The sequence below is a fragment of the Podarcis cretensis genome, assembly GCF_951804945.1.
Source record: "Podarcis cretensis genome assembly, chromosome: 16".
In the NCBI taxonomy this organism is placed as follows: Eukaryota; Metazoa; Chordata; class Lepidosauria; order Squamata; family Lacertidae; genus Podarcis; species Podarcis cretensis.
In genome coordinates, this window is record NC_137186.1 from 2,999,897 (window position 1) to 3,013,666 (window position 13,770).

A 13,770-nucleotide genomic window follows, 5' to 3' on the forward strand; every position below is an offset into this window, starting at 1 on the left:
GAGTTCCCCAACTCTTGAGAAAAGGGGAGCCTCGCCTGTTGGATTCCTGCCTGCCTGCACAGCGCCACGACCAGAAAACTTATATATACAGCAAGAGGGAAGGGGGTGTGTGGAGAGATAACAGGGAAGCCAAGAGAAACAAACTTTCTCTGCCTCCCCCTCCGTCTCACATTCCTGAGCGAATAAGGAAGGTGGGGCTTGAATGCTCTCCAAACAGGCAAGTCTGGCTTTGTCATTTCAAAGCAATTGCTCAAGCGAGGAGGGGAAGGGGGAGGCCGTCTTTTTAGGGGGGGGGGAGCAGGGTGTTGGCCGGGAGGGGAGGGGCCACAGAGCCACCCGTTGCGCATCAAATCCCTTGCTCAAAGCTAGCTTTCCAACTCAGCGGCCGGCCAGCCAAGTCTCTGCGTCCTATCGACTGACAACTTACCAGAACTATGGTAAGTGGACGCCCTGGCGCTTGGCACTCCTTGCAAGAGGGCAGCGGGATTTATGTGCCATGATGCACAGGAACAGGGAAAGGGAGAAGTCTCGTCCAGTTTTTCTAATGAGACAGCAGGCCCAGAAAGTTGGTTTCCGTTTGGTGGGGAGGCAAAGCGGGGAGTGGAAAGGGCTTTGGCAGGGAGCTCATCCTCTCCGATCGAGGCTCCTGGAAGACACGCATGGCGCATAGCTGAGCCCTGTGGGCACCAATTCTAGTTTTCCTCACTCGTTCGTGTTTGTCGCATGGAAGACGCCGCACATTCCCTGCAGCAAACATTTCAATTGGGGAGGGAAGGCGCATGGCGGCGCATGGCGGCGCATAGCTATGCACCATTGAGCCATGCATGGCCATGGTGTTTGCCGGTGCTGTTTTTCTAGAAAAATGAGCTGCCTACATCTCACCATGAACACCTCCCTCATTCTCTTATAATGGCAATGAGAGGTGCCGGAACCGAGTTCCGGCGAGCTGGGGGAAAATGCTCTGATGTTTGGAGAGAGGTGCACCTCCCTTTGAAACATGGCGGGCACGCCCGACGTCTGAAATACAGGGCTTTCCTTAAAGGGCTGCAGGCCACAGACAGGGGGCCTGGCTGGATCCCACCATAACTACTCAGAGCAAGGGTCAAAAATTGGCATTATTACCATAATAAGACCTCTGGAATCATTCCTGGCTAGTTTCAGTTGTGCTCAAGGGAGACCTAGGTAAGGGTGTGGCTGCATTTGCCACCTTGAGATATGCACACACCCATAGCGCACAGCACATCAGCTTGTGTGCCTCTATGCGCTGTAGAGGACAATGAGCATCTTGAGGCCAGCAAAATGCCATAGATCCCAGGGCAGGGAAGCATCAGCATGTAACAGGATTCCCACTCTGGCAGCCGTTCAACAGGTGAAGCTTTCCTTCCTTGCATGAGTGCTTAGCAAGGCCTGTTGGATTTCTGCCTGCCACGTGGCATGGGCACCTTTACCATGAAGGAGAAGACAACAACCCGCCATTTAATCTGTGCAACGGGAAATATTTAACAGGTACAGCCTGCCCCTGTGCTGTTCCGCCTTGCTGTTAAAAGCTTCACCTGTTGAACATCTCCCACACCAGCGCACTGAACTCTCCATCTCTTACTTTGGCGCACATGTGCTGGGAGGGTGCCATAATTTCAGTTTTCTACCTTGAACAAGTTGCTACTGAAAACGCAGAGAAGGTCAAGCCTCCTTTCGGTGGCCGGCTGTTGCTGTAGTCTTTCCCCACAGAAAAAGAAAAGTCAAATAAATAAAATTTCCCAATTGCGTTGAGCAAGCAAAAGAGCTGTTGCGTCGGACACAGTAACACCATGGATATATTCCCAACTCCTTCTGGGCCCCAAACTGGACCAGCCCAGAGGATTTAAGGTTCCTAACCCTAATCTGCGGATTGCCATCCGATTGGATTTTATTCGGATCCTGATCTGATTTTAGGGTGTATTTTAATTGATTGCCTGATTTTATGTTAATGTGTTGCACACTTGATGTTAGCCGCTCTGAGCCCGGTTTTGGCCTGGGAGGGGGGGTAGCGGGGTATAAATAAAAATGTATTATCATTATTATTATTGAGTTTTCATATTTAATTACATCTCATTACACAAATTTATAACATAAAACATTGCTCATACTGAGCATTGACTTCCTTCCCCCCTCTGACTTCCAAACATTTTTTGCTAAATTCTCGCATTTCTATAATCACTTTTTTACCTTAAAGCTTCTTCTTCTTTATGATAATTACCTCTTTATATGTAAATCAGGTCCTTCTTTTCACATTACAAAACATTTCAGTTTAAGCCTACAAACGTTTTCAAATGTTTACAATTATTACTTTTATTATTATTAGGGCTAAGGAGGTGGAGATTTTGCACCCGAAATGAAATCTCTCCACCTTCAGAGTCAGGAAGCCTCTCAATACCAGTTGGTGCGACTCTCAAGTAGGGAGGGTTGCTGTGATTCAGGCTTCCTGCTGGGGTGTCTGGGTGGCCAATGCAAGGACAAGATGCTGGACTAGGTGGGTCTCTTTGGACCTGATCCGGCAGCTGGGCTTTTCTGACGTTCTTATGGAACCTCCAGGTCCACTGGCAGTCTATCTGGATTCCTAGAGGGTATTTGGCCACTGCCAGAAGCAGGGTGCTGGACCAAATGGGCCTCCTCAGGACCTGATCCAAATTCAGGGCTCTTCTTGTGATCTTAGCCCGCTGTTCTCTTGAGCCACCAGGATATTGAATTACAGAAGCGCTGAGAAGAGTTGGCAGCTTTTCTCTTTCAGCCGAAAAAGGCCGTGTTATTTTAGCTCCGTGCATTTCCGGGGAATGGGGGTTAGGAGACAATAGCGGCTGGAAGAATGAGGAAGAAATGCTTATTCATCATACTTCCCTTCCAAACATGCTCTCCCCCCCCCCCACCAATGTTGCCAATTGTTCCTCCCCTCTGCGTGGCTCATCCGAGGGGTTGCCAACTTCCTCACAGCGTAACTGCGCTTCCAACAGGCAGAAACCCAACAGAGAGAGTTCCTCACCTGGCGGGGAACCTTGAGCTCTGAATCCATGAGGAACGGCCCTTTTCCCTATTTGATTGCCCCTGTTTAAAGAATCGCAGAATTTTAGAGTTCGAAGGGAAGGAACCGCAACTGAAGAGTCCCTATTCAATTCCTCATGACACCCCAAGCCATAAATTAGTAACTGCAGAAATTCCACAGCTCCAATAGAGCCTCTCTCTTGCATGCAAGGAGGGCTGGGAATCTCCCCTGCCTGGAACCCTGGAATGATGCTGCCAGCCCATGTAGACAGTATCAAGCTAGATGGGCCAGTGCCCTGTCTCGGCATAAGGCAGCTTCTTACATCCCCTGCAAAAAACCCAAATAAACTTGGGCAACTTTAATGCCCCTCCTTCAAAACCCTTTTACCTGGAACCATGAGGACTAGAATCTTACTTTAATTTGGGGAGAAGAGGAGGCATCTCTAAGCGGCTGCCAGTCAGTGCCAAGAAAACTGAGCTAGGCAGATCCTGACTCAGTAGAAGGCCGATTCCGATGTTCTGCCTTCCAGGTTTTTGTCACACAAGGGCAAAAAAATGGCTAGGCTGGAAAGGAGGCCCAAGGGATCATCTGCCTCCTTCTCCTCCCCTCCAACGCCCCCCCCCAAAAAAAAAACACAACCCGCAAATTTCATCCAGACCCGCCCAAGTTTCCCATCCGCCCACCCGGTCCGCTCATTCCTTTGCTCTGAGCAAACAGGCCGTTTCACACAGGCTTTCTTGGCAGGGCAGAGTCAGCGCGGGAGCAGCTCCCAAAAAATGACTCATCACCCATGACATCCCCCCCCCACTCTACCCCACCCCACCGCTGCCCCAGGGCTCCTCTCTCTCTCTCTCTCACTCACTCACTCACTCAGAGGCTGCAAGGACACATAAAACCACTAGAGTGCGGAATGAGGGCAGCTTATATTTCTTTGGATTTGGTCTAAATTTATTCTCTGCGTACCCATTCCACCTTTTTCCTCCCAGGAGCTCAGGGGGGGGACATGCACAATTTTTCTCCCTCCCCATTTCATCCTCACAACAACCTGGTGAGGTAGGTTATGCTGAGAGACACAAACTGCAAGAAAGAAGATTCCACCAAAACATTAGGAAGAGCTTCCTGACAGTAAGAGCTGTTGGACAGTGGAATTTGCTGCCAAGGAGTGTGGTGGAGTCTCCTTCTTTGGATGTCTTTAAGCAGAGGCTTGACAACCAAATGTCAGGAGTGCTCTGATGGTGTTTCCTGCTTGGCAGGGGGTTGGACTCGATGGCCCTTGTGGTCTCTTCCAACTCTATGATTCTATGATTCTATGAGATGGGTTGACGGCTGAGCGAGAATCTGAACCCGGCTCTGCCAAGAGTCCTATTTGATAGCAGGAAGGCTTCCTAGTTACTGGGAATATCAGGTAGGAAAAGGGCTCGGTTCCGGCTGGATTAGATGCCCCCCCCCCCAATAGACTGATCCAGCCAGGGTCTTCCGGTGTCCTTCTGGAACCCCCAGGTCCAGAAGCAGTCTATCTAGAGCAGGGGTCGGCAAGGTGTACCGGCCATGGGCCGGATCGCTCCCACGGAGATCATCCGTGGAGCAGACTGGCACAGCGCAACGCTGGAAACCACGTCTGCACATGTCTATGGCGCCGGAAATTGCTTCTGCACATGCCCAGATGCCAGAAATCACGTCTGCGCAAGTCCACAGTGCCGGAAATTGCTTCTGCGCATGCCCAGATGGCGGAAATCACGTCTGCACATGTCCATGGCACCGGAAATTGCTTCTGCGCATGCCCAGATGCCGGAAATCACGTCTGCACATGTCCACGGCACTGGAAATTGCATCTACGCATGCCCAGACACCGGAAATCACGCCTGCACAGAAGCAATTTTCGGCGTCTGGATATGCGCAGGCGCAATTTCCAGTATCTGCACATGCACAGACGCCATTTCCGGCACCACTCGCTGAGAACCCGCACCGGTTTAGCAGGCAGCTCAGTTCAGGGGCGGCTCATGGGCCAGTAAAATGGTCTTCATGGGCCGCATCCAGCCTATGGGCCGCACGTTGCCAACCCCTGATCCAGAGTCCTATGTTCTCAGGGGTATGCGGCCACGGCAAGGACAGAATGCTAGACAAGGCAGGCCATTGGCCTAGTCTTCTGATGTTCTTCATTAAAACAATTTCAGATTTACAAATGATTTGAATCCAGTGCAAACACAGATTTTAAGGAGGTGAGCTGCTTCCAGATGTTCCTTTTATTATGCATTAAAGATAACAATATCAGGGTGGTTATCTGCAAACCTGTTTTCAATACCATTTGCAGCTGCAAAATTGTGCACACACAGAAATTGATACCCAATACGAAGTATTTTTTTATAATACAATGGAACCTCGGTTTTCAAACGGCTTGGCTCCCAAACAGATCAGCTCCTGGACGCCGCGAAGTGAGTGTTCCAGTTTGCGAACATTTTTTGGAAGCTGAATGTCCGACGCAGCCTCCTATTGGAAGCTCCTGCAGCCAATTGGAAGCCGCGCCTTCATTTTCTAACGGTTTTGGGAGTTGAACAAACTCCCAGAACAGATTAAGTTCCAGAACCAAGGTACCACTGTACATCAGAATAAAAGAAATACTTTAAAAATCTAATCTAACAAGGAAAAAGAACAAAATAAAGGAAAAAGAGAAAAGAAAAAGAAAAGAAAAGGGGAAAAGATTTTTAAAAATACTTCTGGCTCTGTGTCTTACAGCTAAATATAGTATTCACTGATTAACATCCAACTACAGTCCATACCTCGGGTTAAAGACACTTCAGTTTGTGCGTTTTCAGGTTGCGTCCCGCAGAAACACGGAAGTAACAGAACAGGTTACTTTAGGGTTTCGCCGCTCACGCATATGCAGATGCACAAAATGACGTCATGTGCAGAATCTGTAAATCGCGACCTGCAGACGTAGGTTGCGTTCTGCTCTGGTTGCGAACGGGGCTCAGGAACGGATCCCACTCGCAACCAGAGGTACCACTGTATTTGTAAAAAAAAATTAAGCTCCTGCTTCGTTTCTGATCTGCACATGGCCCATAGCTTCCTACTGAAATCCTTTAATTTTTTCAACCATAAAAGTGTAATATGAAAACTTCAGTAAGTCGAAAGTGGTGTTGTGTAATTTTTCTGTTGCTAGTTACCGTATATATTGTTAAAATCAGTGAATTGTAATGAATTGGTGTAACAATTATTGCGGGTGTTTTCCTTTGTTTTTGTTGAATTCTAAAGAAAGTATTATTCTTCTCTTAAAAAAACAAAACAAAACAAATCGCTCTCTCGTTCCTCCAGTCGTCCAAGTACCCCGTCGGTCCCACGGAAACAGAGCGCTGCATCGAATCGCTCCTCGCCGTTTTCCAGCGCTACGCTGGCCGGGATGGCAACGCCTGTACCCTGTCCAAAAGGGAGTTCCTGACCTTCATGAACACCGAGCTGGCAAGTTTCAGCAAGGTATGGTTTCCAAAGGTTCTGGAGCAGAGAAGGTTGGTCTCCTTGGGCGAATGGGGCATTGCCCCACCAACCTCTGCCTGCCTTCTGACTTCTGAACAGCCCAGCATGTGGGGCTAGCTATAGTTTTCTCCTCCTCAGTCTCAGCACTGACCCCTTCTAGGACTGAACAGGGAGGAGGGTGAGAACAAAACTAGAATTGGTCTGCCCTTGGCACTCTGGCACCACCTACTGCTGGGCTCCCTTCCTTCCAGCCTACCAGCATCCATGGTCTGGGCAGGTGTCAAAACTATAAACCGATGGACCTCCAGATCTTTCTTCAGCTTTCCCACAGCGAGAAAGTAGAAACAGACCAGCGTAGAGACAAGGAGCCAGAGAGGGAGGGAAGGTCGAGAAGGAATCAAAGAAATCAGGGGACACACACCAAAGATAACTGAGGATGAATGAATGAATTTTATCATTTCGGTCCTAGACCAGTTCCAGCCCACATACAATATCAAGGAAGTCATAAAACACGATAGTGATACATTTGAATTTGCAATTAGGTATAACAGGGACAATACAGATATAGCAACAGTTTAAAAATATATAAATTTAAACTTATGCAGGAACACTCTGGAACTCAGATTATATTGCTCAAGAAAGGGGCAGAACACAGAGGTCATTTCTATGTTGATTTGTAGCAGTGTCCGTGCACAGCGGAATGATGAGGAATACGTGCTCATACTCTAAGTTGCTTTATTTACATTTCAAAGCTGGTAGATTACAGAAAAACATCTTTACTCTGCCGGAGCAGAAAAAGGCATCCTCTCTCCTCTGAAGCACGGAGAGAATCACACACTGAGAGAACAGTGAAAAACAGGAAACCAGTGTACGTCACATCCAGTCTCCCCTTTCCCGTGGGAAAACCCAACAGTACAGACTGTGGAATGTAAACATTGTCTTGTGACAAGCCTTTCGCTGCACAGTGAAGAGAGCAGAAACCAACATCCTCCCCCTTTCTGTGAACATCACTGGGCAGCGTGTTCGTACAATATCAGTACAAACCCAACTTCTGCACATAGGTACAGTGTTGATCCCTTGATACAATCTTGGACAATACATCAGCAGGAATTTCATTACCTGGCATATAGGACACCGTTACGAGTCCCTTCTGAATACGTTCCCTAGCATGTTGCAACTTCAATTGCAAGTGCTTCGTGCTTTGCTTACAACCTTCAGAATTCAGCAAAGCCAAACATGCTTTGTTGTCCTGGTAAACCTGGATTGGACATTTGACAGGAATTTTCATGTCTTTGCACAATTGTAACAACCATTCACAATCTTTGAGTGAATAAGACAGTGCATTCAGTTCAGCTTCACAAGTACTTAAGCTAACTGTTGTTTGCTTCTTGCATGACCAATCAAATAGACCCTGATTGTACATATAGCAAACTCCAGACGTGCTTTTCCTGTCTGTTGTGTCACTTCCAAAACTTGCATCTGCAAATATCTCAAGACCACCAGACTTCTGATTGTTAAATCTCAGTCTGTAATGCATAGTGCCTTTCAAATACCGCGCTATGCGTTTCAGAGCTTTCCAATCCTTAACAGTAGGATTGTTGACTTGTCTGCTTAGCAAATTACAGCTAACAGCAATGTCTGGTCTTGAACATCTGGCAATGAAGTTTAGCTTGCCTAGCACACTTCTGTACAGTGTAGTGTCAGAAAATGCTTCTTCAGTGTCATCTACCTGATAACCTGTTATCATCGGTGTGTCTACAGGGTTAGCATCCATCAGGTTTAGTTTGCTTAACACATCAGCAATTTTCCGTGACTGGTGTACTAGAATATTACCATCTTGATCTCTCTCTATTTCAAGAGATAGGTAGTTGTTTACCTCACCAAGATCTTTCATGTCAAAGTGTTCTTTCAGTTGAGCTAGGGCGTTATTGTACATTGTGACATCTTTCCAAAAGAATAATAAATCATCAACATAAAACAAACAATACAGTTTCTTTTGCCCCTCCTCTTTGACAAATACACATGGATCAGCTTTCCCTTGCCGAAAACCTAGAGAAAACAATACTTCAGTGAGTTTTGTGTGCCAACACCGTGCACTTTGTTTGAGACCATAAAGGGACTTCTTCAGAGCACAAACAAATCCCTGTTTTACCTGTACGCCATCAGGTGGAAGCATATAAAGTGATTCATCTAGAGATCCGTACAGAAAAGCTGTATTCACATCATGGTGACTAATGTGTAGATTCTCCTCTGCAGCTAGCTTGAGCATAAGCCTAATGCTCTCATACCTCACTGTGGGTGAGTAGGTCTCGTGATAGTCTTCACCTGGTACCTGTGCAAAACCTCTGGCTACCAATCTGGCTTTGTGTCTGACTATCTTGCCATTTTGAACAGTCTTCGCTTTGAAGACCCATTTGCTTCCTAGCAGTTTCATTCCTGGAACTACTGGAACAAGTTCCCATGTTTTGTTCCTTTCCAAGGAATCAAGCTCAGCCTTCATGGCATTTAACCATGGCTCAGCTTCCTTTGAATCCAAATCCTGGATCTCTTGGAAACTTGAAGGTTCAAATACCTTCTTGGAGCTTTTAACAGCTGTTACTGCTATCTTAGCAAACTCATCAGCAAATCTCTTTGGAGGTCTGCCTTTTGTGGCTCTTTGTGACCTGCGAATTAGCCTTAGGTCTTCAACACTCTCCTCTTCCTTCTTAGGAGAAAAGCGACCTATTGTGAACAATGGTTCCTCCAATTCCTGATCAGAGCTTTCAGAGGGTCGCATAGAGGCTTTCGCACTCTTGAAATCCTCTGAATCACCTGATTCAGTTTCAGACTCAGAATCAGAACTTTCATCAGTGGGTGTGGGTTGCTGTGGTTGCTTTTGACTATCCTCAGTCTCCTCACTGTCATCAGGATAACATTGGAAAATTCCCACATTCTCCCCCCACTTGGCATTGTACTCAACACTTCTTGTGAGCTTAATTGTCTTAGAGTCAGTCATCCTTATTCTGTAAGAACCTTTCTCATAACCTAGAAAGATACCATGCAAACCACGCTTGTCTAACTTGGAGTTTTGTGGTGAGTGAACCCACATGTCAGACCCAAAAATTCTCATGTGTTTGATGTATGGCTTCTTGCCAAACATCTTCTCATAGGGGGTACAACCAATCGCTGAAGATAACCTGCGATTATAACTGTAAGTGAAACATGAGAGAGCTTCGGCCCAATAACTCTCTGGAAGATTTGCATCATGTAGCAAGGTTTTTAACCCTTGAAGCAATGTCTGATTTGCTCGTTCCGCAAGTCCATTCTGCCATGGCGAGCGAGGACTAGACAAATCGTGTTGAATTCCTTTCTCAGACAGAAAAGCTTCAAACTGCTGAGAAGTGAATTCTCCCCCACGATCTGTGAAAAGAATTTTTACCTTCTTACCATGCACATTTCCAACCAAGCACAGAATTCCTTGAACCTAGGAAAAGCCTCTGATTTCTGCTTGAGATTGTACACATAAATATACCTGGAAAATGCATCAATGAGAACCATGAAGTACCTATTTCCACCCAAAGAGGGCGCTAGTGGTCCAACCAAATCAGCATGAATAATTTGGTATGGTTCTGTAGCTTGCCTACTAGACACCTTACCTTTCGCAGCCATTTTCACCTTGTTTGCTGCGCATGCCTTGCACTTCATGTGGTACCTGCAGGGTTTAATAGTCATACCTTCAACCAAGGCAGGCATTTTAGATACTGCCTCAAAACCCAAATGACCAAATTTTCGATGAAAATCATGAATACATTCTGCATGCAAACTTTTGTTAGAACCTGCAATGCAACAAGTGTCATCCTGCACAACATCATCATAATATAAAACATATAAACGATCAACATATTCAGCATACAATACATAATCATTTTTCTTTGTGATGATGCACCTTTTGTTCTTAAAGGAAACGTCAATGTTCCGCTCATTCAACTGTCCAACGCTGAGCAGATTATGTTTGGCATCTGGAACATAAAGTACATTCTGTATCGATAAGTCCAAACTGTGAAGAACAACAGTTCCGTAGCCTTTACTGGGGATTGTGTGGTCATCTGCCTGGTGAATCGCACCTTCCTGCGGTGTAAAAGACACGAACAGTCGCTTATCGTTGCACATGTGGTGGGTAGCCGCTGAATCAACAACGAAGAAAGATCTAGACGTCTTCTGGACCTCTGCAACTTTTGGAGTGAAGCGTGAGACCATTGCTTTGTGCTGCGTTGTCCTGGACACCGGACCTTTGCCTTTGCCTCGGCCTTTTCCACGCGATGAGCTTTCGCTGCGCTGCTCTGTCTTGGCCCTGGGATATTTGCATTCCCTCTTCATATGGCCTAGACGTCCACACGAGTAGCATTTCACTGCCTTCAACGCTTTGGCGCCATCTGGTGGTTCCACTGCACTATGGGATGACGTCTGTGAAGACTCCCCCTTACCCATGCAGCTATCACCCTGGCGGTTTGCTTCATTCTGAATCATGGCAGTATCACAAGCTACTCTGAGCTGAGCATGTGGCTGATTGGCATCAGATTCCCCACTTGCATCAGCCAGCCTTCTGCAGCTAGCCATCTTATGCAGCTTGTTAAAATAAAACATAGTAGATCCAGCTTCTGTCCTCAAGTGAGCCTCTCTCAAAGCGCCCCAAATTTCTCTGGCTGAGGTCTTATCACGCAATAGACAGAGCTCTTCTGGGGATACTATCAATGTAAGAGTTCCCCTTGCTTTGGAATCTTTAGCCTTCCATGCATCTGTAATTGGAGCTGGGGGGGTGTCTGTAATAACTTCAAACAGAGCCTCTGCATAGATAACCCAGTCCACATAATTTTTCTTATTGAGCTTGGGAATCCCACAAGCATCCTGAAGGGCCATCATGACTCTGGCATTAGCCTTCTGCGTCATCTCTGCTGCTTTAAACAAGCTGCTTTATGCAAGCTGCGTCTCTGCTGTTTCAAGCCTCATTCCAAAGGCAAGTTCAAAAGTGCTTTCTCTCTGCTGCCCTAAATCATGCTGCGTCACTTCTGCAGCTGCTTCAGCCCTTTTAAAAGTTACTTTCGATTTCCCCAGCATAGCCATAGCCGCTGCCTGTTCCCGGCAAACGGACATAAAAGTTCAAAGTCCAGCCATAAAGCCATTAATTAGATGCTGGCAGGCTGCCCGGAGCAGTAGCACATACCTCATCAATCATCTTGACGCACAGATACCGTCCGATCCGTCCTTCTGCATTCCGATCCTTTTGCCGGCATCAGATGACTGCGTTGTTTCTGGGCCCGATAACCATAAATGTTGATTTGTAGCAGTGTCCGTGCACAGCGGAATGATGAGGAATACGTGCTCATACTCTAAGTTGCTTTATTTACATTTCAAAGCTGGTAGATTACAGAAAAACATCTTTACTCTGCCGGAGCAGAAAAAGGCATCCTCTCTCCTCTGAAGCACGGAGAGAATCACACACTGAGAGAACAGTGAAAAACAGGAAACCAGTGTACGTCACATCCAGTCTCCCCTTTCCCGTGGGAAAACCCAACAGTACAGACTGTGGAATGTAAACATTGTCTTGTGACAAGCCTTTCGCTGCACAGTGAAGAGAGCAGAAACCAACATTCTACTCCCAGACTATGAAATTCCCAGAGTGGTTAAACCAGGCATGTCCAAAGTCCGTTTTAGGGGCCTAATCTGGCCCACTGGTCAATTTAATCCGGCCCTTGCGGCAATTTATTTCCTCAACAACTTCAATCCTAAAAAAAAGGTCAACAAAACCTTGGTTGGCCTTTTGGCCGGCCCTCACGGCCCTTCACCATCAAAAGATTGGACACCACTGGGTTAAACAATCACGGGCGAACTCTGGGAATTGTAGCTCCGGGAGGGGAATTGGAGTCTCCTAACAACTCTCAGGGACACAGGTGGCGCTGTGGGTTAAAGCCTCAGTGCCTAGGACTTGCCGATCGAAAGGTCGGCGGTTCGAATCCCTGCGGCGGGGTGCGCTCCTGCTGCTCGGTCCCAGCGCCTGCCAACCTAGCAGTTCGAAAGCACCTCCGGGTGCAAGTAGATAAATAGGGACCGCTTACCAGCGGGAAGGTAAACGGCATTTCCGTGTGCGGCTCTGGCTCGCCAGAGCAGCGATGTCACACTGGCCACGTGACCCGGAAGTGTCTCCGGACAGCGCTGGCCCCTGGCCTCTTAAGTGAGATGGGCACACAACTCCAGAGTCTGTCAAGACTGGCCCGTACGGGCAGGGGTACCTTTACCTTTACCTTTAACAACTCTCAGGCATGTGGGTGGCGCTGTGGGTTAAACCACAGAGCCTAGGGCTTGCCGATCAGAAGGTCGGCGGTTCGAATCCCCGCAACAGGGTGAGCTCCCATTGCTCGGTCCCTGCTCCTGCCAACCTAGCAGTTCAAAAGCACGTCAAAGTGCAAGTAGATAAATAGGTAACGCTCCGGTGGTAAAATAGGTACCACTCCTAATGGTCAGGGGTCCCTTTGCCTTTACCTTTAACAACTCTCAGCACCCATAACAAACTACAACTCCTAGGATTCTTTGGGGGAAGCCGTGACTGTTTATTGTGGCATCGTGGTGCTTTCAATGTATGGTGTGTGTGTGTGTGTGCGTGTGTGTGTGCGTGTGTGTGTGTGTGTGTGTGTGTGTGTGTGTGTGTTGTATAGCCTTATGCAGAGTGAATCCTCATCCAAAACTCCTCCCTGCCTTTCAGAATCAGAAAGACCCGGGTGTCCTCGATCGCATGATGAAGAGGCTTGACATGAACAACGATGGACAGCTGGACTTTGCCGAGTTCCTGAACCTCATTGGGGGCTTGGCCGAGGCCTGCCACAACCAGGTGCTGGCATCCCCCACAGCTGGTGTCCCCCAAAAACCATGAAACACCCCAATTTCTTGGCCTTTCTGAGCTAAGACCAACGTCTTCCCAAACATTCCGAAATCTAGCACTTCTGTGAGTCACCAAAACACATCCGACATGGAAAAGCGAGCGACCCTCTCTTCATATATATTTTTTTTTCTCAATAAAACGGATGGGTTAAACACAAAGGTCTTGTCGTTTTATGTACAAAGCACCCGGTAGGAAACATTTGACTGCACTCTTGCCAGAGGACTTAGCCATGTGAGGCCCCTGCCCCAGAATTTTTTTAACAATTAAAAAATAAGACTCTATAGTCCTTTACCTATTTATCTACTTGTACTTTGACATGCTTTCGAACTGCTATTAGGTCTGTAAAATGCCAAATAGCATATATTCAACA

The 13,770-nt window shown here is 47.2% G+C and overlaps 1 protein-coding gene across 1 annotated transcript; it reads left to right on the forward strand.

The window, feature by feature from the left end:
• The first annotated feature begins 287 nt into the window (after window positions 1-287).
• Window positions 288-13,558, forward strand: S100A11 (S100 calcium binding protein A11). The gene is made up of 3 exons (XM_079958545.1): window positions 288-437; window positions 6,329-6,487; window positions 13,224-13,558. Exons 1-3 carry the CDS (start codon window positions 435-437, stop codon window positions 13,389-13,391), a joined length of 330 nt encoding a protein of 109 aa, XP_079814671.1. The 5' UTR covers window positions 288-434; the 3' UTR covers window positions 13,392-13,558.
• The last annotated feature ends 212 nt before the right edge of the window (window positions 13,559-13,770 follow it).

Bases quoted from the DNA above. Each gene is read 5' to 3' on its own strand.
- S100A11 (XM_079958545.1), top strand. The intron at 6,488-13,223 runs GTATGGTTTCCA...CCTGCCTTTCAG, and splicing joins AGCTGGCAAGTTTCAGCAAG to AATCAGAAAGACCCGGGTGT.